The following is a 24,272-nucleotide window of genomic DNA, read 5'->3' as shown; positions in this document are numbered from 1 at the left end:
TAATAAATTCTTGTAGCACGCATTAAAAACGAAGTGCTTGGGAAAGCATTTTATTGAATTTCACAAATATTCCAGTGAGTTTATTTTCCTTCATGAAGCAATGCCTCGAGACAGGTAAGGACAAGCTAGAGTTTCTGTTACACAACAGCAGGCTCTGGTGATAAACCTGATTACAATACCCTGTCAGAGGTGAACTTCCTGCTTAGCTATTAAAAAAAAAAAAAAAAAAAAAAGAGTACAGTGCCTCACCCTTACTTATTCTTATAATTGTTTTGAAGCAAAGATTCGGCTGAGAAAAAGTTAATGCTACATGCACCTGTTAGTCCAAACTTAAAACAAGACTTTCTTATTACAAAGGAAAATTAGTAAGAAATAAAAGTAATGTCAGAAGTAATGACAAAGCATGTCAATATATTGTTTATGGAGGAAGGATAAAATGATTTCCACATGTATCATGATTCACAAAACAGTTCACTTTGCATTTTTAATTTGCTGGAGTTATCTTAATGGTTGCAAATCTACCATGTAGTAACATAAAATACTTTTTTATGTTCAAAGTCTTGTCTGGAAGTTTGTGGTGAACACATTATGTGAAATATAGTCTTGGTCCTGGGGATGAGATTATTTTAGAAATACATTGTTAACTTGCACAAAGACAAACCTTATGAACAAACACAAATTTATGAACTGATAACGAATGAGGACTTGCCAACTAAATAGGGAATTACAATTTGTTTGGGGCCCAGGATGAGAGCTAGGAAAAACCTATTGGAGTTCTCCTTCTTAAGATTTGTCTGTTGTCCAAATATTCTCCTGATTGTGGCACACCTCTGTTCAAACTTCACATATCTGTACTAACGGAGATTAAAAGCTATTATCCAGGAAAGCAGATGACCCCCAAGTAGTTTCTATTTGATTTTGGAAGGGTTATGTGATTATGTTTGCCACAGATTGACTTTTGTCATTACCCCGTTTTCTTTTGGCTAGTGTAAAACCTAGGTCCCATCTCTCTTCTCCCGGGAAGTGGAGGAGAGGGGAGACCCAGGCTGGGTGTGCTGGGTCCTGGGGGTACTGGCCGAGGATCAAACTAAATTACAGATAATCCACATGAAATCACCAGTTTCACATAGCAAATATGAAGTGTGATTTTCCCAAAAGAAGTATCCTCAACATAGCCTTACACATGTATTTTCTGACCAGAGTAATTCATTATTGGTTTTAGTATACTGGTGAACAGTACAAATTAACTGATGAGATTATTTATCTCACACACTGGTTTTCATGAGTGATAGTGACACACCCATAACTCACATTTTCAATGTCCTTGCTTATACATTGAAGATATGTCCCTTTTACACTTATTGCTAAAATATTAGTAGAATGCTTTATTTGTTCCATCAAATGCCACTGTTTAATGGCCTCCTCATATTTTATGTACTAAATACATCTGAAAGTTTCCTACTTGGGTGGAAAAAAGTCCCCAATAGATCAATTTGAAATCTCCTGAAAATGAATTGTTTAAACTTATTGTTTTTTAGTTATTTCAAATAATTTAATCAATAAACACAGACTGAATCCTTACCATGTCTACAGAATTATATTAGGTCTTATGGATAAAAAAAATAGAAGCATTAAATGTTGTTCAAAGAGTAGTTGGGGATGCAGGACATAGGCAAACAAACCCACGCACCACATATTGTCTTTTACTCCTGTTTTAGAAATTCTACTTGGACAACATCCTCTAGTTGCCTTTAAAATCTTGAAAAATACAAGAGAATACATGTAACATACCTGTAATCTTGAAGCATGATAATAAAACGAACACCCATGAATCTACTACCTAACTTAAGAACTAGAACATTACCAACACCGCTGCATCTACCAGTACACCCATTCCCTACCCTTCCCTCTGCCTCTCCTCCCCTTCGAGGTATAACTAGTATCCTGAATTTTGCTCATCACAAACTTACTTTTAAAAAATACTATCATACACACAAACATACCTAAATAAATAGTTTACCTTCTTTTTGAACTGAATACAAATACATCATTATGTGTGTAGTTTTGTGCATCTTGCCTTTTACACTCAATAGAATGTCTTTTAGATTCATTTACATTGCTTATGGCTGTAGCTGTTTAATATACCAGTGTGTCCCATTTTATCCATTTTCCTGTTGACAGACATTTAGATGGTTTCTAGTTTTGTTTGCTTTGTTTTTTTCATTACCTAACTGCCTTCTTTAGCCTTTTATCACGAAGTACAAAACTCCATCAATAAAGAACTAGTTAAGTAAACTGTGGCATATTGTATAGTGCAGCTCTTAGAAAAATGAAGAGTTAACTAAATTGTAGTTAAAAAAGAGAATATCTCTATTCTTAGAAAACATACACTAAAATATTTAGGGGTAATGGGCCATGATAGATGTAAGTTACCCTCAATGATTCAGAAATAGAATTGTGCAGATAGACCAATAGACAGACAGCGAGAACAGCACAAATGATAAAACAAATGGGATAAAATGTTAACAGCAGTTGATCTGGGTTAAGGATATATGGGTGTCCTTTGTATTATTTTTACTTTTGTAACTTTTCTGTAAATCTAAAATTATTCCAGAATGAGAAGTTTATTTCAAAAAGATACTCCAAGATATAAGCAGAAAAGGCACAGTGCAGTGGTTATTTTTACCAAGACACAATCTCATATTATTTTTATGTTTATACTTTCTACCAAAATCTCTAGAAGAAATCACTTCCCTATATTACTCCTGTCCCCTCACTCAAGATTAACTTAAAATAGTCAACAAAAGATATTATCACTAGGGCAAGTATTTTGTGTAAACAAAAGCCCACAACCATGACCTTCCAATAATATGGTCCAGCCAGGGGAAAATTTTTAAGCAAAGATCAGATTAGTGATAACATTCATAAATAGATATTATATATTTTTTTTTTAAATCCAAGAAATGAATGAGCAGTGAGATACTTTAGGTATTCAAGAAATAATTTTTTTTTAGGTAAAACTTCTCTAAAAAAAATCTGAATTTTTTTTTAAAGATTTTATTTATTCATTTGAGAGAGAGAGAGAGAGAGAGAGAGAGCACATGAGAGGGGGGAAGGTCAGAGGGAGAAGCAGACTCCCTGCTGAGCAGGGAGCCTGATGCGGGACGCGATCCTGGGACTCCAGGATCATGACCTGAGCCGAAGGCAGTCGCTTAACCAACTGAGCCACCCAGGCGCCCCAAAAAATCTGAATATTGAGTCTACTTCTAAATGTCTAAAAATTAGTATCTGGCATGCTTCCATTTCTGCCCATCAAGGATTAAATACAGTGGAAACTGACGTCCCACCATAAACACAGAAGTGGAAAAACACATGAAATAACAGTTTCAGATAGTGGACAACAGTTTCAGGCAATGGACAACATAGGACTATAATCCCTGAAAGAAGAGAAATAAATGGCCTAGTTTACTGCTTGGAGGCAGTTTCCAGGCTGCAGTGCAGGGAGCCAGGGAGTGAAATGGAGCGTTGTGGTCTTGCCAAGTTGAGGAGACAGAGATTGGAGCTCCTGAAAGCTGAGGTGGCTACACTTTGCAGGCAGAGTACCAGCAAGGATAAAACCATACACAGAGAGAACTCTGGAGATCTGCAAAGAGGTCCTCTCAAGTCTTTGACTCAGTACTGATTCATGCTGTGTGAGGAAAAACCTAAGGCCAAGGGGGGAAAAAAAATCACTGGATTCTTTCCCAATGAATCCAAACAATTCCCAGAGCTCATACAAGGCACCAGCTGCAGTGGAAAGACTGCATAACATTGGGGGCACCAGATAGAGCCTTCTGAGGGAACATGCCATAGTAGCAAAGATAAGTTAGAACAAAGGCCCTGGACCAGCAATGAAAAAGCTTAAAACCAAGCTTCTACAGGATCAAACTGATCTCCATACTACCTAATTATACACCAGAACAAAAATCCAGTATTCAACAACATAAAATTCACAATGTCTGTATCCAATCAAAAATTACCAGGCATGAAGAGAAGCAGGAAAATGTGACACATAATCAAGAGATAAACCAATCAATAGAAACATACCCAGCAATAACAGAGACAATAGGATATATTAGACAAGAACCTTAAAACATCTGTTATAAATATGGTCAATATGCTCAAGAATGTAAAAGAAAACAAACATAATGAGGGAAATGGAAAAAATAAAACTAAAATGAAACTTCTGGAAATGAAAAGCACAGGATGTGAAATAAGAAACACACTTACTGAGTTTAACAGCGGATTAGACATTCAAAAAGTAAAAATCAGTGAAACTGAAGACATGACTATAGAGACTGCCCAAAACAAAACATACTGAAAAAGAAGATATAAAAAACAAACAAAAACTCCCGAAGCCTTAGTGAGCTGTGGGCACTATCAAATGGTGTAACATGTAACTGGTATCCCAGAAAAAAAATCAAGGGGAGGACAGAAAAAAATATTTGAAGAAATAATGAATGAAAAATTTCCAGATTTGATGAAAACTGTACACCCACAGATCTGAGGTCAATGAACCCCAAGCAGAAGAAACATAAAGAAAACCATGCCAAGGCACATCGCAATCCAACTGATGAGAAACAGTGATAAAAAGAAAAATTTTAAAAGCAGCTGGAGGAAAAAAGACACATTACATAGAGAATAGAAAAGATAAGACTGACAGAATAGAAAAGATAAGAATCAGAAATCGGGCAGGCCTATATCAGACAAGCCCACAGCTAACAGTGTACTCAATGATGAAAAGCTAAAAACTTTTCCTCTAAGATCAGGAACAAGACAAGGATGCCTACTCTCACCACTTTTATTCCAGATAGTATTAGAAGTCCTAGCTAGAACAATTAGGCAGGAAAAAGAAATAAAATGCATCAAATCAGAAAGGAAGAAGTAAAACTGTCTCTGTTTGCAGATGACATGACATGGTATTACATATAGAAAACCCTAAAGACTCCATCAAAAAACTATTAGAACTAGGAAAGAAATTCAGGAAATTGCAGGATACAAAATCAATATATGAAAATCAGTGGTGTTTCTATACACTAACAGAAAACTATCAGAAAGAGAAATTAAGAAAACAATCCCATTTACAATTGCATCAAAAAGAATAAGGGGCACCTGGGTGGCTCAGTTGGTTAACTGTCTGCCTTCAGCTCAGATTGTGATCCCAGGGTCTTGCTCTGAGGGGAGCCTGCTTCTCCCTCTCCACCCCGCTTGTGCCCTCTCTCACTCTCACTCTCTCAAATAAATAAATAAAATCTTAAAAAAAAAAAGAATAAAATACCTAGGAATAAATTTAACAAAGGAGGTAAAAGATCTGCACACTGAAAACTATAAGACACCGATAAAAGAAATTGAAGACACAAGTAAATGGAAAGATATTCTGTGCATGTGGATCAGAAGGATTACTACTGTTAAAATGTCCATATTATCCAAAGCAATCTAGAGATTCAATGCAATTCCTATCAAAATTCCAATAGCATTCTTCACGGAAATAGAAAAAAATCCCTAAAATTTGTGTGGAATCATACAAGACCCCAAATAGGCAAAAACAATCTTAAGAAAGAAGAACAAAGGGGTGCCTGGGCGACTCAGTCATTGAGCATCTGCCTTCGGCTCAGGTCATGATCCCACGGTCCTGGGATCGAGTCCCGCATCTGGCTCCCTGCTCTGAGGGAAGCCTGCTTCTCCCTCTCCCACTCCCCCTGCTTGTGTTCCCTCTCTCGCTGTCTCTCTCTGTCAAATAAATAAAATCTTAAAAAAAAAAGAAAGAAAGAAAGAAAGAAAGAAAGAAGAACAAAGCTGAGGGCATCACACTTTCTGATTTCAAGCTATATAACAAAGCTATAGTAATCAAAACAGTATGGTATTGGCATAAAAACAGACATGTAGATCAAAGGAACAGAACAGAGAGCCCAGAAATAAATCCACGCATTTATGAATTAATTTACAACAAAGGAACCAAAAATATACTTGGGGAAAGGATAGTGTCTTCAATAAATGGTGCTGGGAAAACTGGACATCCACAGGTGAAAGGATGAAATTGGACCACTATTTAACACCATATACAAAAATCAACTCAAAATGGATTAAGGACTTAAATTTAAGACCTGAAACCATAAAACTCCTACAAGAGTTGGATAACCTAAGTGTCCATCCACAGATGAATGGATAGAGAAGGTAGGAGACACACACACCCACACACAATGTAACATTATTCAGCCACAAGAAGGAAGGAAATCTTCCCATTTGTGACAACATGGATGGAGCTTGAAAGCATTAAGCTAAATTGGATAATCTAGAGAAAGACAAATACTTCATGGTATCACTTATATGTCGAATCTTAAGAAACAAAAACAAAAACCCTGTCAAACTCAGAAACAATGAGTAGAAAAGTGCTTGCCAGGGGCTGGGGGTTGGCAGAATCGGGAGAGGTTGGTAAAAGGGTACAAACATTCAGCTGTAAGATAAGTAAGGTCTGAGGATCCAATGTAAAACACGGTGACTATAGTTGATAACATCGTATTATATAATTGAAATCTGCTAGGAAGGTAGAATTTAAATGACTTCACACACACACAAAAAGACAACTATTTGAGGTGATGGATGTGCTAGTTAACTCAATGGGGGAATCCCTTCACGAGCTACCCACAGAGCAAATCACCATGGTGTACACTTTAAATATCTTACCGTTTTGTCCATTATACTTCAATAAAGCTGGGGGGAAAAGAAAGAAAGAAACCAGGCAGGCCTACCTATAGAAAATGAAACATCTTTAAAGTCCTGAAAGAAATTAAGTACAAACCCAGATTTCTGTACTAGTGAAAATGTCTTTTCAAAAACGAGGGCAAGGGGTGCCTGGGTGGCTCAGTAGGTTAAGTGTCTGCCTTCGGGTCAGGTCGTGATCCCAAGGTGCTGGGATTGAGCCCCAAGTCCAGCTCCCTGCTCAGCGGGGAGTCAGCTTCTCCCTCTCCCTCTGCCCCTCTCCCCTGCTCATGCCCACGCTCTTGCTCTCTCAAATAAATAAAAAATCTTAAAAAAAAAAATGAGGGCAAATAAAGACTTTTTTAGACCACGAAAAGAATTCACTGCCAACGGATCTGTACTGTAAGAAATGTTAAAGGACTTTTTTAGACAAGAAGAGTGCCAGAAAAAGCAAATATGTAGGTAAATATAAAATCATTTTACCCATTTTTATTTTTTAAAAAGATAAATGAATTTTTAAAGCAAAAATAATCCAATGCTTTGTGAAAATTATAACAGATAAAAGTAAAATGTTTGAGGGGCACCTGGGTGGCTCAGTCGGTTAAGCGTCCGACTCTTGATTTTGGCTCAGGTCATGGTCTCAGGGTTGTGAGATGGAGCCTGGCATCCGTGCCATGCTCAGTGGGGAGTTTGCTTGGGATTCTCTCTCTCCCTTTCCCTCTGCCCCTCCCTCCTTGAGCTCTCTGTCTTTCTCTCTCAAATAAAAAACAAATAAATTGTAAAAAAAAAAGTAAAATGTTTGACACTAGAAGATGGGAGCAGGGAAATGAAAGTATACTGTTGCAAGGGTCCTACATTATACATGTACTGGTATACTAGTACTTGAGGTAGACTGTGGTAAGTTAAAGATGAATGTTATAAATTCTAGAACAATCTCACAAAAAAAATCCAGAGGTATAGTTAATATATCAATAATGGAGATAAAACAGAATCATTAAAAAAAAAGTCAATGCAAAAGAAGGTGGGAAAAGAAGAAAAACAGAATAAAGACTAGATGAAACAAGTAACAGCAGGATTTATAATTACATTAGATGTCAATGGTCAGACATGTAATTCTAAGGCAGAGAATATCAGACTGCATAAATAAAAAAAAAAATCAAGACAACTACAAACTGTCTACCAGGAAGCCACTTTAAATATAAAGACACAGGTTAAAAATAAAAGATTTCCAAAAGGTATATTAGGCAAACTTTTTTTTTAAATTAACATTGAACAAGGTAGATATGAAAACAAATATTACTGGACGGCAGAAAAGGACATTACATAGTAAGAAGAGTCAGTTCATCAAGAAGACAAAATATCCCAATTATTATGCACCTAAGCTCCAAAATACGTGAAGCAAAAACCAATAGAACATGAAAGAAAAAGTTGTAATCCTAGGACACTGGAGATTTCAACACACCTCTCTCAGTAACTGATAGGATGAGTAAAAATTAGTATTTGAATGGTTTCAGAGCATAAATAAAACATGCAAGTAAATGTAAAATAATGAATTTTGTTTCTTAATTTATAAAATTTAAGTCTCAAATTACAAAAATTTAGGAGGGGCAGAGAACAGTCTAGATCTGATACCATAGTGAGAACATAATATTTCAGGCTGAAACCCCGAATCACCACCAGAAATAAATGTGGCTATAACTGAAGGCACTCCTTCCCACACTGCCTATAGGTGGGCAAAGCCAATCTTGGCTAAAGGCTTGAGCTAGGCTTCTGGGAAACATAAGCCACACTGGCCATGACTGTAGCAGTCCCTTGGTTCTGTGCACTATAAGTCACTCCTGTAGTCATTTCAACATGTGGCAATAATGGGATCTATTACTATCTGAATGGACAAGGTATATATTTTTAAAAATAATTATTTTATAGAGTGAAATTTGAGTGTCTATTTGAGTATAAAGTGAAACCAAATTTCTTAATTCAAAAGGAAATTACTGGTTAGTAATTACTCCCAAGCATATAAACTCAGCCCAGGGAGCAATATCCTTTGCAAGAAGCTGAATTTATGGTAACCAAAATTATAAAACACTGTAATAAAAAGCAAGAGTCATATCCATGAACTTCCTGGCACCTCCCTGTAGCAAACTCAGAAATGGGCATATGCATAGGTTTTTTGTTTTGTTTATAACAGAGCTTTAAAATGAAAATTTTAATTTCCAAAAATGATACATTTTTTTCCCCTGAGTAGCTTGAGGATAACTCTTAATCTTTTCCTTAGAAGAAAAGCTTTTCCATCCTGGGATCTGGAAGGAATGTCCATTTCAATGTCTATGATATACCTGTATTTTGAAGATATTATCTCAAATAATCCTCAAGAAAACTCTAATGAGGTAGAGGGTTTACCTATTCCCAAATCATTTTTTTTTAAAGATTTTATTTATTTATTTGAGAGAGAGAGTGAGAGATAGACAGCACGAGAGGGAAGAGGGTCAGAGGGAGAAGCAGACTCCCCGCAGAGCAGGGAGCCCGACATGGGACTCGATCCCGGGACTCCAGGATCATGACCTGAGCCGAAGGCAGTCGCTTAACCAACTGAGCCACCCAGGCGCCCCCAAATCATTTTTTTCTTAAGCCTGTTTCCTTACTGAAAAACTAAGAAATGTGGACTAAGGCATGTTTAAATTTCCCTCAGCTTTAATATTCCATGATTCCATGTAAAAGATTCTGGTGTTTATCCCTAGAAGCTTATAATTTGGCTTGGGAGTTAAATATAAGTAAGTTTGGGCACCAGCAAAAAGTACAAATAACCTAAACCAAGCAAAAATGATCAATATAACTTGAGTCGTGAATGGTTCTGAGAAATCAGGCTAAAGCCCAGGCGGTTAGAACATAAGATACAGACCGGACTGGAAGCTAAGAGAGAAGAGAAGGAAGGGAGGATGGGAGGGGAGGGTAAGGGAGGGAAAGAGAGGAAAGAGAGAGAGAATTTTTTGTTAGCCAAGACTACACTGGAGAGATTAATGCAAAAATGATAACTGAGTTCCACTGGTCCCTCTAGAAATACTTAACTGTAAAGACACACACCAAGAATTATTGAACTAAATGTCTAGCCATGAACAATTTTTTAGCAGCTAAATTTGATACTACTAATTAGTGAATTATACAGATTCTCAAAGCAATTATTAAGAAAAAACCCCTTCTATGGGACAGTTTTAGGGTAGCATCAGTATTGTCCGAGGCATACCCATGAAATCCAGACGTGTCTCATTGAGCACAGGATGCTATTTAAAAAGATGAAAAACTAATCAACCTCGAATGCAGGCTAATTCTGAAACTAAAAACTTGTGTTTTTCTTTTCCTAGAGGCAAACAGGGCTCCTGAGGTGGTAGGGGAACCTTGTACTTTGTAAATATCTCCCTGACTTTACTCAAGTTCAGCTATTCCACCACATCTCTGAAAAATTAGTTGGGGGCTGGAGTGCTGACTAGAAAAACAGGATGTGTCCTCTGTGTCCCTAGTTCTTTAAATAAATCATCGCAACCCTCCAGTTACGGAACGACTAAGTCACCGGAATAAGCTGTACAGCATCGGGACTCTGGTCGGTGACACTGTATGGTGACAGATGGCAGCTACACTGGTGGCGAGAACAGCGCAAACGTAGAGACACGCCGAATCACTCTGTTGTACACCTGAAACTAATGTAACATTGTACGTCAACTACTCAAATTTAAAATTTTTAAAAATTAAAATTAAAAATAAATGATCAGGGTGCCTGGGTGGCTCAGCTGGTTAAGCGACTGCCTTCAGCTCAGGTCATGATCCTAGAGTCCCGGGATTGAGTCCCACTTCGGGCTCCCTGCTCAGCAGGGAGTCTGCTTCTCCCTCTGACCCTCTTCCCTCTTGTGCTCTCTATCTCTCATTCTCTCTCTCTCAAATAAATAAATAAAATCTTTAAAAATAAATAAATAAATAAATAAATAAATAAATAAATAAATAAATGATCACAACCTGCCTAAGCTAAGAAAATTTTCATAAAGACCCATCTTTCAGGAAGCCTATTCTGGCTACCTAGCCTGTGCTTCATGCCAGGACACATGTACCCACACTGTCACTTCTAGCCTGGACCATCCTCCAGCTGGATCCTCTATCCCCAGCCTTCCAGTTCTGGTTGCCATGTCTATCACAGGGCCACCTCTTGGTTTTGGTAACCAGTCCGGAGCCCAATGAGGGGATCGAACTCACAACCCTGAGATCAAGAGCTGAGCTAAGATCAAGAGTCGGAAGCTTAGCTGACCGAGCCACCCAGGTGCGCCTCCCCCCCACCCCCCGCCCCGGCCACGTCCGGAGCTTCTATATTGCCTCAATAACTTACTTCCACTTCCTGACCCTGCTGTCCCTGCCCCACCCCTCACCCCACCCTTACTACTTGGTATGGTTCCACTTTTTTTGTCTCCCTCCAAACTAAGGCTGCCTCAGCCATGCTGGACTATGTTCAGAGTGAGGATACTGGGCAAGTTACCTAATCTCTCTGTGTCTCAGTTTCATCATCCGTAGTATAAGCATAATAATAATACGGGGGCGCCTGGGTGGCTCAGTCAGTTAAGCGTCTGCCTTCAGTTCAAGTCATGATCCCAGAGTCCTGGGATCGAGCCCCACATTGGGCTCTCTGTTCCGTGGGGAGCCTGATTCTCCCCCTCCCTCTCCCTCTTCCCAGCCTTGTGCTCTCTTGCTATCTCTGTCACCATCTGTCTCTCTCTCTCTCAAATAAATAAATAAAATCTTAAAAAATAATAATAATACATACTTCATAGGGTTGATATGAATAATAAAAGAGTTTATAAAATATGTAAAACAGGGCCTGGTACAGAATAAGCACTACCACTATTATTATTATTATTTCTTTGTTTTTTCCAGGTTAAGTGGTAGCTGCATCTATCCCCCCTTCTCTGTGCTGCCCGAGTACAAGCGCACGTGGAGCTGTCCTGTCAGCTCTCCTGGCTGTGCGCTAAATGGTGACGACGAGGAAGCAGCCCTGGGGACCCCCCTCCAAACTTGCTTCTTCTCTCTAAATTCATAGGAACGGCTCCTGCACGAGATATTCTGAAGGTAGAGCCATTTCTGGCTTAAAAATCTAATGTTCCCTACAAATCATTCATAGAGGCCAATACTCTAAAAGATTTTTATTTATTTATTTATTTGAGACAGAATGAGAGAGAGAGAGAGCACATGAGAGGGGGGAGGGTCAGAGGGAGAAGCAGACTCTCCGCCAAGCAGGGAGCCCGATGCGGGACTTGATCCAGAGACTCCTGGATCATGACCTGAGCCAAAGGCAGTCGCCCAACCAACTGAGCCACCCAGGCGCCCGAGGCCAATACTCTAAATTCAATGCAGACGTAAAAGGTTACGGAATGTTGCAAGCTTGTTTGTCTGCATTGCCAATCATCCATCACTTCTGGCTCAATGCTTCAAAAATATTTTTTCACAGCACCGATTTAGGCATTTAGAAGAAATAGTGTAAAAAGGAGGGCAGAATGGCAGGCAGAGAGAGCCAAAGATGATACAAGGAATAAAAGGCTCCAAGTCTGGGGCCACCAACCGTATGGCCTTGGCGTTCATTCTGTCTCCCTGAGGTGTCTGCTCATACGTACAACTGGGATGACAGTGAACCACACTTATGCAGGGGTTTGGTAGGGGTCACAAATGTCTCTTGAATCAAACCACAAATAATTTAAGGCTGTGAAGGTTAGGAGGGCCTATAAAAATAAATCCTTAAGTGGGCAAGCAGGATAATATTTAATGTTACTATTTAGCATACTGAAAACCTTCCGATGAAGAACAAAGAGAAGATAATCTTTGAGCACTACACATAGTGATAAGGACTCGTAATTAAAGGACAGAAGCCCTTCCATTGGAGACATCAAAACAGATCTAGAAAAAAACCAAGAAGCAAAGGACTTAAAATAGCACCTCTTGAAACAAGAGAATAACTTTCTTCTCTTTTCTCAAAAGCAATATAGTATGCAAATAACAAAAAACATTTTTAAAAAATTTGAAATTACCTAAAGGTCTCTATAGAAAACTTCTAAAGTTTAGTCTCAACCAAACACCTATTGACAGTGCACACACCTCACACCATAGCTGTATGTTCAGGAGAACCTAAAGGATTAGAAGAGACCACATGAGGGAAATAAAAAATAATAATCCCATTCCTCATTAAATTATGACTAATGTTCTACATACGGGCAGAACAAAAACTAGATGCCATTTTTAAAAACCCCCAACACCAAATAATAAGTCAGGAAAGGAATACAAATCACCATACCACGTTTGCATCTTACTAGGGACTACAAAGTAAAAAAGAAAGTAACTTGCCTCTATAGCAAAGATTCCTTTGTCACGCCCATATAATTTCATCTCTTCTGGAAAATGCTGAAAAGCATTTATGTAAGGAATATGGCCCTCTTCAACGAATCTGTATTTTCGAAAAGAAAGTGTCAATAAGAGTATGTACTGATTTAGCAAAGTGGGACAAATGAGCTGAAGCTGTGTTTCAAAGACCAGGTGAGAACCAGTTGAGCACGTTGCATCTCCCACATGTTTTTAAGGAGGATAAATCTGCAAAGATCAGTTATTCTCTACACCCATGTGTGGAGAAAACGTTTAGCCAATTATCTAATGATACCTTAAGTTTCTGACTAACAAGATGAAACATTTCTATGAAGTATGTGTCTTATTTGTCAGTTCACCACCTGGCTTGCAGACACAGCATCCTTCTATGCCTAGCTCCCCTCACATGATGAGCATCTGCTCTTCTAAATCACTCTCTTGAGGAGACCTCCCTGGGTCCATTTTCCTTTTTAGAACACCTCCCTTGTCTACCCGCCTGTCCTCAGTCCCTCCAAGAGTGCACAGGAGATGCCTTTCCCTAGAGATAATTCAGGGAGGGGACCGTGCCCATTTGCTTACCACTCCATCCCAACGTCCAGTACATAGCAGCTGATCAAATATTTTGAGTAAATTGAGTTTGGAGAAAATAGCACATATATATAAATAAATACACATATATATTTATTTACAATTCATTCATTAAGTCACAGAAATTTATCAAGTACTAAAACCCAGCACTATTTGAGGCTGTGGGCATACAGCAATGAACAAAATAGGAAAATATTCTTGTTCCCAAGGAGTTTTATGTTCTCATGAAAAGAGATGGCAAACAAAACAAATGAATGAAATCTATAGTATGTTAAGTGGGTAAAGATGGTAAGGAGAACAATAAAGCAGGGAAGAACACAGAGTGAGGAATGGGGTATTGCAACCTAGGCCATATATATATATATCTATTAGATTTTTTTAAAAGATTTTATTTATTTATTTGAGAGAGAGAGAGAAAGAGAACACGAGCAGGGGGGAGGGACAGAGCGAGAGGGAGCGGGCTCCTCAATGAGCAGAGAGCCAGGCGTGGGACTCGATCTCAGGACTCCAGGATCATGACCTGAGCCGAAGGCAGACACAACCAACTGAGCCACTGAGGGACCCCTATCTATTAGAGTTTTAAAATATGAAAATGGTTAAGGAAAATAAGATAAAGACAGGAATAAGTTAGTATACAAATGTTTTGCATTAAAATCTTTGTTATTCTTACAGCTAAACTGACATCTAACTTCTAGCTTTCTGTGTGTGAACGAATATTGATTCAACTTTAATTTCAAATTAAAAATGTGATTTCTTTATTTTAGTCTACTGAAAGTTGAGAATTAAAGTAAATTTTATGTAAAAATGGTGTTGGATTAAGTTTAACAATAAAGCACGCTTCCTTAGAACAGCGCTAGAGGGAAAACCATCCTCATTTAGACTTTTATTCATTTCTTTCATTTACATAAAAGTATGTGTGCATTGTAATCAGTATTCATATTATTTCAGAACTACATTCTTGGTTTAATATTATTTCATATACAGGATGTATTGCATGCTTATCATTTTATAACTATGTAGTACTCTATGATGTTAATATATTCATAATTTACATAGTCATTGCCCCCATATGATAATACACATATGCCAGCCCTGTGTGAGGATTAGTTCAGAGTCAATAAAACATGAAAAGCCCCCACCATGGCCCTAGCAGGACAGGCAGACAGCCTGTGGGTGCGTCAGTAAAGACAGTGCCGCAGTGCCCCACAGAGGCACATGCACCGCGCTGTAGGAGCAGAGGAAGGAATGAGAAACCTGACCAGGGAAAGCAGAGAAGGTCTTGGCCATCTGGGGTTTTAACAATTTTTACCACTTATAATAGTGCTGCTCGTAATCTCTTTTCAAGTTTGGTGGGTTTTTAAAAAATTTCCTTTTAGAAAAATATATACTTTTCCAAAAGATAGCTATTGAATCAAAGCTCTGAATGATCAATTTCATTTTGTCAAGTATCATCAGATGAGTCTCTGAATCAATCCAGGAAGTTGACAGAGGATTTGCCATAGACTAAAAGCATCCCATATGCCCTGCCTGGCCATGTCCCCTGAAAACAGAGTCTCTATTTATAATTTTGTTGTATTTTTCAGAAGTTTCAATCTGTGATAGATTGGAAATTTAACAAATTGGTTCATCACAGATAATTTAAGAAGTACTGCACTGGAGTTAGGTCGTGTCTACCTGCAAAACATACCCAGAGCCCATTCACCTTGTTCCATTTCACTTGCCACCATCCTACTCCAAACCACTATGTCTTGCCAGAAATACAGCAAAAGACCACCTGGGCTCTCTGCTTTCACCCTTGCCTCCCTAGAATCCATTTTTCTTATAGCTGCTTGAATGGTCAGAGAATGTCTTCCCTGCTAAAATCTTCCAGGGGCTTACTATCACACTCAAAAGCCAAATTCCTAATGAATATTGGGTTTCCTTCGGGAGTGATGATTATGCTCTGAAAATAGAGGTGATGGTTGCACAACCTTGTAAATATCCTGAAAACCACTAAATTGCACATTTAAAAGGGTGAATTTTACCATATATGAATTATACCTCAATTAAAAAAAAAAAATCCAAACTAGCCTGGCTCACAAAGACCTGTACCTGGCCCCTGCTTATTGTCTCTCTGTCCTCACCCTCCTCCTGCTCCTTCAAATTCTTACTCCTGTTGCATGAGCCTCCTCTGCTCCTTGATCACAGACCTTGCTCTTGCTTGGGGGCTTGACACTAGCAGCCTCCTTCAACTTGGAGCGCTAGTACTGCTGATACTCACCTGCCGGCTCTACTTCCATTCAAAGAGCTTCTCAGTAAGGCCTCCCTAATGACCAGTCTAAAGGAGCCATCACTTGATGCCAATCTTCTGCATAGCACTTCACCGTTTAATCATTATTTATTGAAATGCTTGTCTGTTTCCTCCTTTAGTCTTGAACTTTACGAGAGCAGGAACTTGTTCTCTGTGGTTCACAACTGTGATTCAAGGGTCTAGACTCTAGAAAAATACCTGCATCTAGTCGGTATTCAATAAATATTTGTGGAATGAATACACGTTGACTATTCTTATTTATTATTGTTGCTATCACTAGGTAGGCAGGGTTCCTTATTTTTATTCTTTTAAAGATTTATTTATTTGAGGGGCGCGTGGGTGGCTCAGTCGGTTAAGCGTCTGCCTTCGACTCAGGTCATGATCCCAGGGTCCTGGGATTGATCCCCGAATCGGGCCCCCTGCTCAGCGGGGAGCCTGCTTCTCCCTCTCCTTCTGCCTCTCCCCCTACTTGTGCTCTCTCTCTCTCTCAAATAAATAAAATCTTTAAAGAAAATTTATTTAAGAAAGAGAGTGATCAAGCAGGAGGAAGGGCAAAGGGAGAGAGAGAATCCCAAGCAGACTCCCCACTGAGGACAGACCTGACACAGGGCTCAATCCCATGACCCTGAGATCATGACATGGGGAGGCGAAATCAAGAGCCGGTTGCTCAACCAACTGAGCCACCTAGATCCCCAGACAGGGTTAATTAAAGGCTACTTTGAGTTATGAATTTATCCTAGGGACTATGGGTACTGCTAAAGAATTTAACCTGGGGAATGATATGCAGGATGAGTATAAGATATAGGGGTACTGGGGCCAGACTAATAATGTGTTTCCTTCACACCAGTGTTTTTAAAATACTTTTTCCCAGTTCGGTGGTAGTTCTCAAACATTAGCATCCATAAGAATCCCCTGGATGGCTTATTACAAGAGTTACCAGGCCCTACCCCCAAAGTTTCTGATTCAGGTTAGAATGGGTTAGAATCTGGTTAGAATTTACATACTCCTAAGTTCCTAGGTGATGCTGATGCTGCTGGTCAGGGAACCACACTTTGAGAACCTGTGTCTTAGAGCTCCGTGTCTGAGAAAAATAAAGTGGATCAGTGGTAACAGCCCCCTTTCCTGTTGCTCCAAGCACTTAGGCTCAGTTCCCAAATGTGTATCCCACAGAGCAAAACAAAAGCCCTCCAGCTAATTAGATCCATTCTCCTTGAAGGCACTTCAAAATTCTCCTTTAAGGGAGGGGAGGAAAGAGGAAGAAGGGGGAACAGAAAGGGAGAGGGAGAAAGACAAATGTGTAGGATCTTACCCCTATCCTTCCAACCACATCTAATATTCTCCCTAAGAAGAATTACAGGTGAACATCATTTTCTCCATCTTGTTAGGTTTCTAGGAGTCTCGTTACTCCCTTACAGATTGCCGTGGGTAGTTAGACAGCCCCTCTACCCAGCTCTAGTGACATGATTTGATTGTTGTTTCTGTAAGACTCCTGTGGTATGGAAAGGAAAATGTATAGGAGAGGCACAAGACTGTCGGCACAGGGCCCGCTTGGGAGGTTGCTAAGTAATCCAGGTGAAAATATAGAGGGAATGGCGAGAAAAATGGTTTCAAGGGTTGTTTTGGAAGTATAATTGACAGGATGTAATGACTGACTGTAGCGCTAGAGAGAGGAAAGAGTCAAGGATGAATCTTAAGTTTCTGGATAGGAAGAAACGGAGTGTGTGATATTTACAGAGGAAAGAAAACACTGGAGAAGGAGCTGGATTAAGGAGAAAGATGATGAAAGATGGACTTCTTTTCATCATGCTGATTTTGAGATATCATAAAGACACCCAAGTAGTGTCCAACAGGCAGTTATATGTATGAATATATGGGTCTGACCCTCACTAGACAAGTCTGGGCTGCAGAAATAAATTTGGGCATCATCATCAACATATAGATGGTAATTAAAGCCTTGGGAGAAGATGAGATCACCCAATGAAGGCATATAGAGCAAGGTGAGGTTTTTAACAGTAAAATTCCCTGAATAATGGACTATCTGCATGCAGAATTAATCACCTCTGAGAAAAGCCTTGTTATTTGGTTGACGTGGCCAAATTCAAAGGCACTATCATCATTTACTGGAGGCATTTTATTTAATCAAAGGGCCTAGTACTGATGATGATGATGATGATGATGATGAAGAAAACAAAACAATCATAACTAGCATTGAGTTATTATGTGCTAGGCACTGTCCTGAGTGCTTTTCATGCAGTAGTAATTACTGGAAGTAGTTACAACTCTGTGAGGTAGATGTTATTATCAGCTCCATTTCACCAAGGATGAAACAGAGGCAAAGAGAAATTAAATAATTTACTCAAGGTCACATATAAGTGGCACAGCTAGGATTCAAACCCAGGAGTCCGGTTCCAAATCTGTGCTCTTAAAATCACTCCATACACTGACTAAACCCAAATGTTATTATTTAGAATACATATAAAGCAAGGGAAATATGAACACACTAATGATTTTGGCACATCCTCTATTTAATGAGAAAGTCTTATACACAGTGCCCTAATTAACTCATTAACTATAAAACACTGTAAATTATCTTGAAAAAACATAAATACCGACCATCTACTAACAGGTTTTTCTAAGAGTTCTGTTTTCAGTTTATCTTATAAATACAGAGAACCTATATTCTAACTTTTACCGATACCAATGTAAAAGCTACTATGGAGCTACTAGTAACCATTTGCCAATATGAAGGTCATCTGTTCATCTCCTCTCTTAGAAAAATGCAAAACACGGGCGCCTGGGTGACTCAGATAGTTAAGCATCTGCCTTCGGCTCAGGTCATGGTCCCAGGGTCCTGGGATTGAGTCCCACATCGGGCTCCCTGCGGGGAGCCTGCTTCTCCCTCTGCTTCTCTCTCTCTCTGTCTCTCATGAATAAATAAATAAAATCTTTAAATAAAAAAAAAAAGAAAAATGCAAAACACTTCATACTACCACTAAGGTACTTCAGTGTCACTTTTCATCTTTAGAGCATTTTACTCACATTAGAGAATTAATTTTCCAATACCCTGTGTAAGGTAAATAGCATTATTGCACTATATAAATAAGGAAACCAAGGAGATGAGTTACCAGCCAGAAGAAGATTACATTTCAGAACTAGAACTCAGGCTACCCAATCCTTCCTGTCTCTCCCTCAATTTAAGCCTCCTTGTAAAATTCAAGATATCCAAACGTTGTCCCTTAGTTCACACAGATAATCAGCAAAGACATCATTATACGAGAGGTCGAGCTTACCTCAAAAGATCTGAAAGAGTAATTGTTTCTCTCTGCCATAGTAATGACAGATAGCAGAAAGCAAGTGTCCTTGGCACTGTCATCTTCACAATTCCCTTCTCCTTTCGCAGTGAATATTCAACTCCATCGAGAGATCCAGAACAGATGGATGCTGTTTCTTAGGGGATAATGAAGAATTTTTTTAAGTGCAGGTAACTGTTTGGACAACAAAAGCAGCAAAACAACAAGAAGAATCCAAAGAAGCATTTTCAATATCTTAAAATCAAGTTATAATTGATACAATCTTTAAAAGAACAATTTGGCAATAAAGTGCAATGATGGCTTAGAGGAAATTGACTAAAAAGGTACTCGTTGGTTCTTTATGGGAGTGGGATGGGCTGAGATTCTAAAGAGGGATTTTTAGAATGCTTGAATTTCTTATAGTGAGTAGGAACAATTTTTCAAATAAATACAAGAATAAACAATTACAAAGCAAAGCAAAAAGTATATAACTGCTTTGATGCAGGCCCCAACCCACATGTCCCTTTAAAGGTCTGAGAGGCTCTCCAAAACACTAGCTAGGAGAGTACACAGGACTTTGTAAGTCATGTTTTGTACTTTGGATTTTATTCTGGATATTATAAGAAGTTTCTGGAGAGTTTTAAACAGAGGAACAACCTGATTTCATTTGTATTTTTAAAAAGCTCTCTCTGGCTGCTACAGGAAGAATGGAGCTATAGGAGGGCCAGAGTGGACACAGACCACCACCATTAAGGACAGCAATGACAAGCACTTGGACTGGAGTGGTGGCAGTGCAGGTGGTGAGAAGTGGCTGGAATCTGGACATATTTTGAAGCCAGGGTCAGAAGAATTTGCTGGTGGACTGGATGTGAAATATGAGAGAAAAAGAGAAGGCAAGTGTGATCCTGAGAGTTTGGGCCTGAGCAACCAGGAGAATGAAAATGCCACTTACTGAGACAAGGGAGAAAGCAAAAGAGCAGGTTTGATGAAAGAAATCAAGGTTTTAGAATGGCATGTGTTAAATGTAAGATCCTATTAACTGTACAAATGGAAATGGTAAGTAGGTAGTTGAATATAAAAATCTGTAGTTAAAAAAAAAACCTGTAGTTCAGAAAAGAACGTAGAGATAGAAATTTCTGAGTCATCAGGATGTAGCTGGTATTTAAAGCCAGAAGTAGGATAAGTAGAAAGCAGGACTAAGAATGACCTCAAGAGACTCCATGCTTTCTTGGACAAAACTCTCCAAATTATTTCTCAAAATTCCTCTTTCCAAATCCTATAAATCCTTTCTTCATAGCATTTATCGATAACTGAACTTCTTAATAAATGTGTGCACTTACTGTCCAGCTCCTCCTACAACAATCTAAGCACCTTGAAGGCAGACAACCTTGCTCATCACTGTGTCCCCAGGGCCCCAAGCAGGCTCTAGCACAAAGGAGGAACCCAATAAATATTTGGTGACAAAGAGGCTAGCAGTTCAAGATTTTCACCAGAGTGAAAAGATTTTTAAAACGTGCAAAGAGGGGGCACCTGGGTGGCTCAGTCGGTTAAACATCTGCCCCTGGCTCAGGTCATGATCCCAGGATCCTGGGATCGAGTTCCGCATCAGGCTCTCTGCTCAGCAGGGAGCCTGCTTCTCCCTCTGCCTGCCGCTCCCCCTGCTTATGCTCTCTCTCTCTGACAAATAAATAAAATAAAATAAAATATTTTAAATAAATAAAATATGCAAAGATTCAGGGTCAAGGCATGTTGTGGCAGTACTGTTTATAATATGAAACAAATTTAAAACAACCAAAGTGACAGGAGTAGAAATTTAATTAAATAACTCTACACAATGGAATACTACATACCAACTCACTCAATGCTTAAGTCGGTGGTTCTCAAAGTATAGTCCCTATACCAGGTGTATTAGCATCACCTGAGAACTTATTAGAGATGCAAATTATTGAGCCTACCAATCTATATATATATAGATTTCAATAAAGTATTATGTTAATATATGTGTGTATATATATATAAAATAGAGAGAGGCTCTCCAACATATAGAGGCTTCCAGTGAAGATGGCAGATTGAAGACACACAGTAGCCTCTGCTCTGTTCCACTACAACAATTACACAGGAATTTTTAAGATAGATATAAACTCAAGAACTAACAACATGGAGGAGACAACAGCAATAAAATTTTAAAAGCCAGAAAGCATATGTACAGGTAATTACTGCCTTAGCAGTGTTGAGAAAGCTGGATTCAAAGCTAGCAGAAGGGAAAACTATAAACCAATGTAACTTTCCCCTGGGGACCCCTAAAGAAAGCTCCAGAACTGGTTAAATCCTGGAAATTGGGCGCCTGGGTGGCTCAGATGGTTAAGCGTCTGTCTTCGGCTCAGGTCATGATCCCAGAGTCCTGGGATCGAGTCCCGCATCGGGTTCCCTGCTCCTTGGGAGCCTGCTTCTCCCTCTGCCTCTCTCTCTCTCTCTCTCTCTCTCTCTCTCTCTGTCTGTCTCTCATGAATAAATAAATAAAATCTTAAAAAAAAAAAATCCTGGAAATTGCGTGAAAGTAGGTCTAACACAAGAGAGATTGCCCGAAAGTTGATTGAGAAGCAGTCAGATACTCAGGCTCCTGCCCCAACTCTGTGCAGCAAATGCCTGCCCCCCACTTCCTAATCTGGGCAGAAAATTGGAAGTTTCTCCTCTGGAGAGAGTAAAACAAAGGGTCTCTAGAATAGGGCATGTCAATCATATACACAGTTGAGAATAGAGTATATTATTAAAAACAGGAAGATTAAGTGAAAGTGTACATATCGAGTACTGAGACAGCCCCCAACCCCCACACACCCCTCAGGCCTTCACCCACCTAGTTCCTAGAACAGCCAGGATTACATCCTCCAAACAGATGACTCAGAGATTTCTCTTGAAAATCCTATCAGCTCAGGTGGAAAAGATTTAAAGACGATAATGCTGGAGGCTTGCTAAGAAAATAATCCAGAGAGATCGTGCACAGCACAACTGACAAAACTCTCCCTGGGTAGAAGGCTTTTACTCAATTTTTTAGTCTCCATTCTTAAGAAGACTAGCCATAATAGGCTCATTAACATTTGAAGAAACCCTCTAATACAAAAAGCAGAGAACAAAAGGATCAAGTCAAGGGGGAATATTATCAATATCATAACAATATCCTCAGTAAAATAAGAAAAGATGCACTACAAAAATGGTGGAGTAAACCAGGAAAGATGAAACACAGTCAAGGAAATAAGGAATTTAACAAAAGAGGGATAAGAAAATCTTCAGGATGTTGGTAAAGAGATCCCAAAGATAGCTGGGTCATAGGTTTAGAGATATATCCTTGTAGATTAGAGTAGGTCAGAAGTTCCATAAAGATTTCTTCCAGAATATGAAATTGGTAGAATATCTAAGAAATTGAGAGATTTTCAGAACTGGGAGGAAATGTGGAGATATACTACTAATAAATTATAGATTAGTAATAAAATAGAAAACTAAATAAGTAACAAGGCAATTATCAACTCTGGGAAAACAAAAATATGTATAGAAATGTAATCATAGTAAGCTATATGGCTCACATTAAATATTGGGCTAGTAAAAAATTATAATTATATTGGGAAGAAAGAGAAAAAGAAATGCACAATTGTGTGCTGGTGACTACATGGGGAGAGGGGCAGTGAGGAATGTGTGAAACAGCCAAGACTTCATCTTTTATAGTGGGAATTTAATAGCTAATGTCCAAAAGCAGAAATCAAGATGTAGTACTAGAAGCGTATGATATGGAGCTATGGAAGTTGCAGAAGAGCTGAAAATGAATGCCTCTTAGGAATAGCACACTTAGGGGAACAAGGGACTATAACTCTTCCAAACAAGCTTTATAAATATTTTTAAATTACATGCACGTAGGATTTTTTTTCTAGTATTTTTATTGTTATGTTAATCACCATACATTACATCATTAGTTTGTGAATGCACGTAGGATTTTGATTAAAAGTTTAAAGAATAGCACACATTTTTGTAAAAACAAATAATAAAACTCTTTCCCTCTCTCTCTATATATACATGAATAAAAAAACTTTCTGGAATGATCTACCACAGCAATGTGGTTATTTTTGGATGGCACAATAACTGGTGATTTTTTCTTTGTGACTATTTGTATTTTAGAATTTTGAAATAAGGGTTATATTCGTAGTTACTTTAAATGTAAAAACTAAAATAAAGCTGTAAGGATCATCACTTACTAAAAAACAAACATACAAACAAAAACTCTTAACATAGGTAAACAATCATGGTGCTCTAAAAGGCTTGGATGATTTGAGAGTCCTAGTTGTCTGGGACAATTTGAGTTCAGGCCTGCCTGAAAGCATGGAGCCAGAAACTCCAGAGATTCACTGCTGCCCAAATATTCTATGATCCTAACTTCTTTCTTTCTTTGGACACAGAAAGTAACTTATCTGATATCTGTGTCACTGTGCAGTCCAGCAAGTAATGCGGATATACTGATAAAAGGAATTTTTACTCTTTGGAGGGCAAGAGGCTTGCAAAGCAGCAGTCCATACAAAAAATGTTTTGTTGAAAATTTTATATAACCACACAATCCAGATTTCCACAATCCCTAACACCAGACGGTTTGGAAGCTATTTCCCAAAGAACTCTGTCAGCACACATCAAGATTCTAGTAATCTATAATAAGAGCCTGGTCTGTTCTTTGAGGTCTGTTTTCCATCATGTTGTTTAAAAAAAAAAAAAAAAAAAAATATATATATATATATATATATATAGTGTGGAAACCACAAAAATCATGAATAAATACTTTGAGAAGGTCTACATCTGTTACCTTAAACATACTCCTTACCTATTTTAGATTATGGAATTAAATCAGAGAGTAAAACTCACACACATACACATGATACGGTAAGTTTTGCTTCAGTCTACACTTAGAAATCGGACACATCGTCTTTGACTCTTACCTACTTGACCAT

The 24,272-nt window shown here is 38.6% G+C and overlaps 1 protein-coding gene across 3 annotated transcripts in view; it reads right to left on the bottom strand.

Annotated features, from left to right (window-relative positions):
• Window positions 1–24,272, bottom strand: part of TAF1B (TATA-box binding protein associated factor, RNA polymerase I subunit B) — a 66,230-nt gene that overhangs the window by 24,372 nt on the left and 17,586 nt on the right. For 2 of the 3 annotated variants that reach the window (XM_028099624.2, XM_028099623.2), the window contains 2 exons: window positions 19,291–19,447; window positions 13,108–13,207 (listed from right to left, as the gene is read on the bottom strand). In XM_028099624.2, coding sequence (XP_027955425.1) covers window positions 13,108–13,207; window positions 19,291–19,447 — 257 coding nt within the window. Of the gene's footprint in view, window positions 1–13,107; window positions 13,208–19,290; window positions 19,448–24,272 lie in introns of those variants that run through there. The other variant, XM_088026313.1, reaches the window with a different exon arrangement.

The sequence above is a fragment of the Eumetopias jubatus genome, unplaced genomic scaffold, assembly GCF_037043125.1.
Source record: "Eumetopias jubatus isolate StellerSeaLion01/CBP00866 unplaced genomic scaffold, mEumJub1_p1.0 scaffold_9, whole genome shotgun sequence".
Lineage (NCBI taxonomy): Eukaryota > Metazoa > Chordata > Mammalia > Carnivora > Otariidae > Eumetopias > Eumetopias jubatus.
Note: the sequence above shows the minus strand (reverse complement) of the source record. Positions and strands in the feature narration are given on the sequence as shown.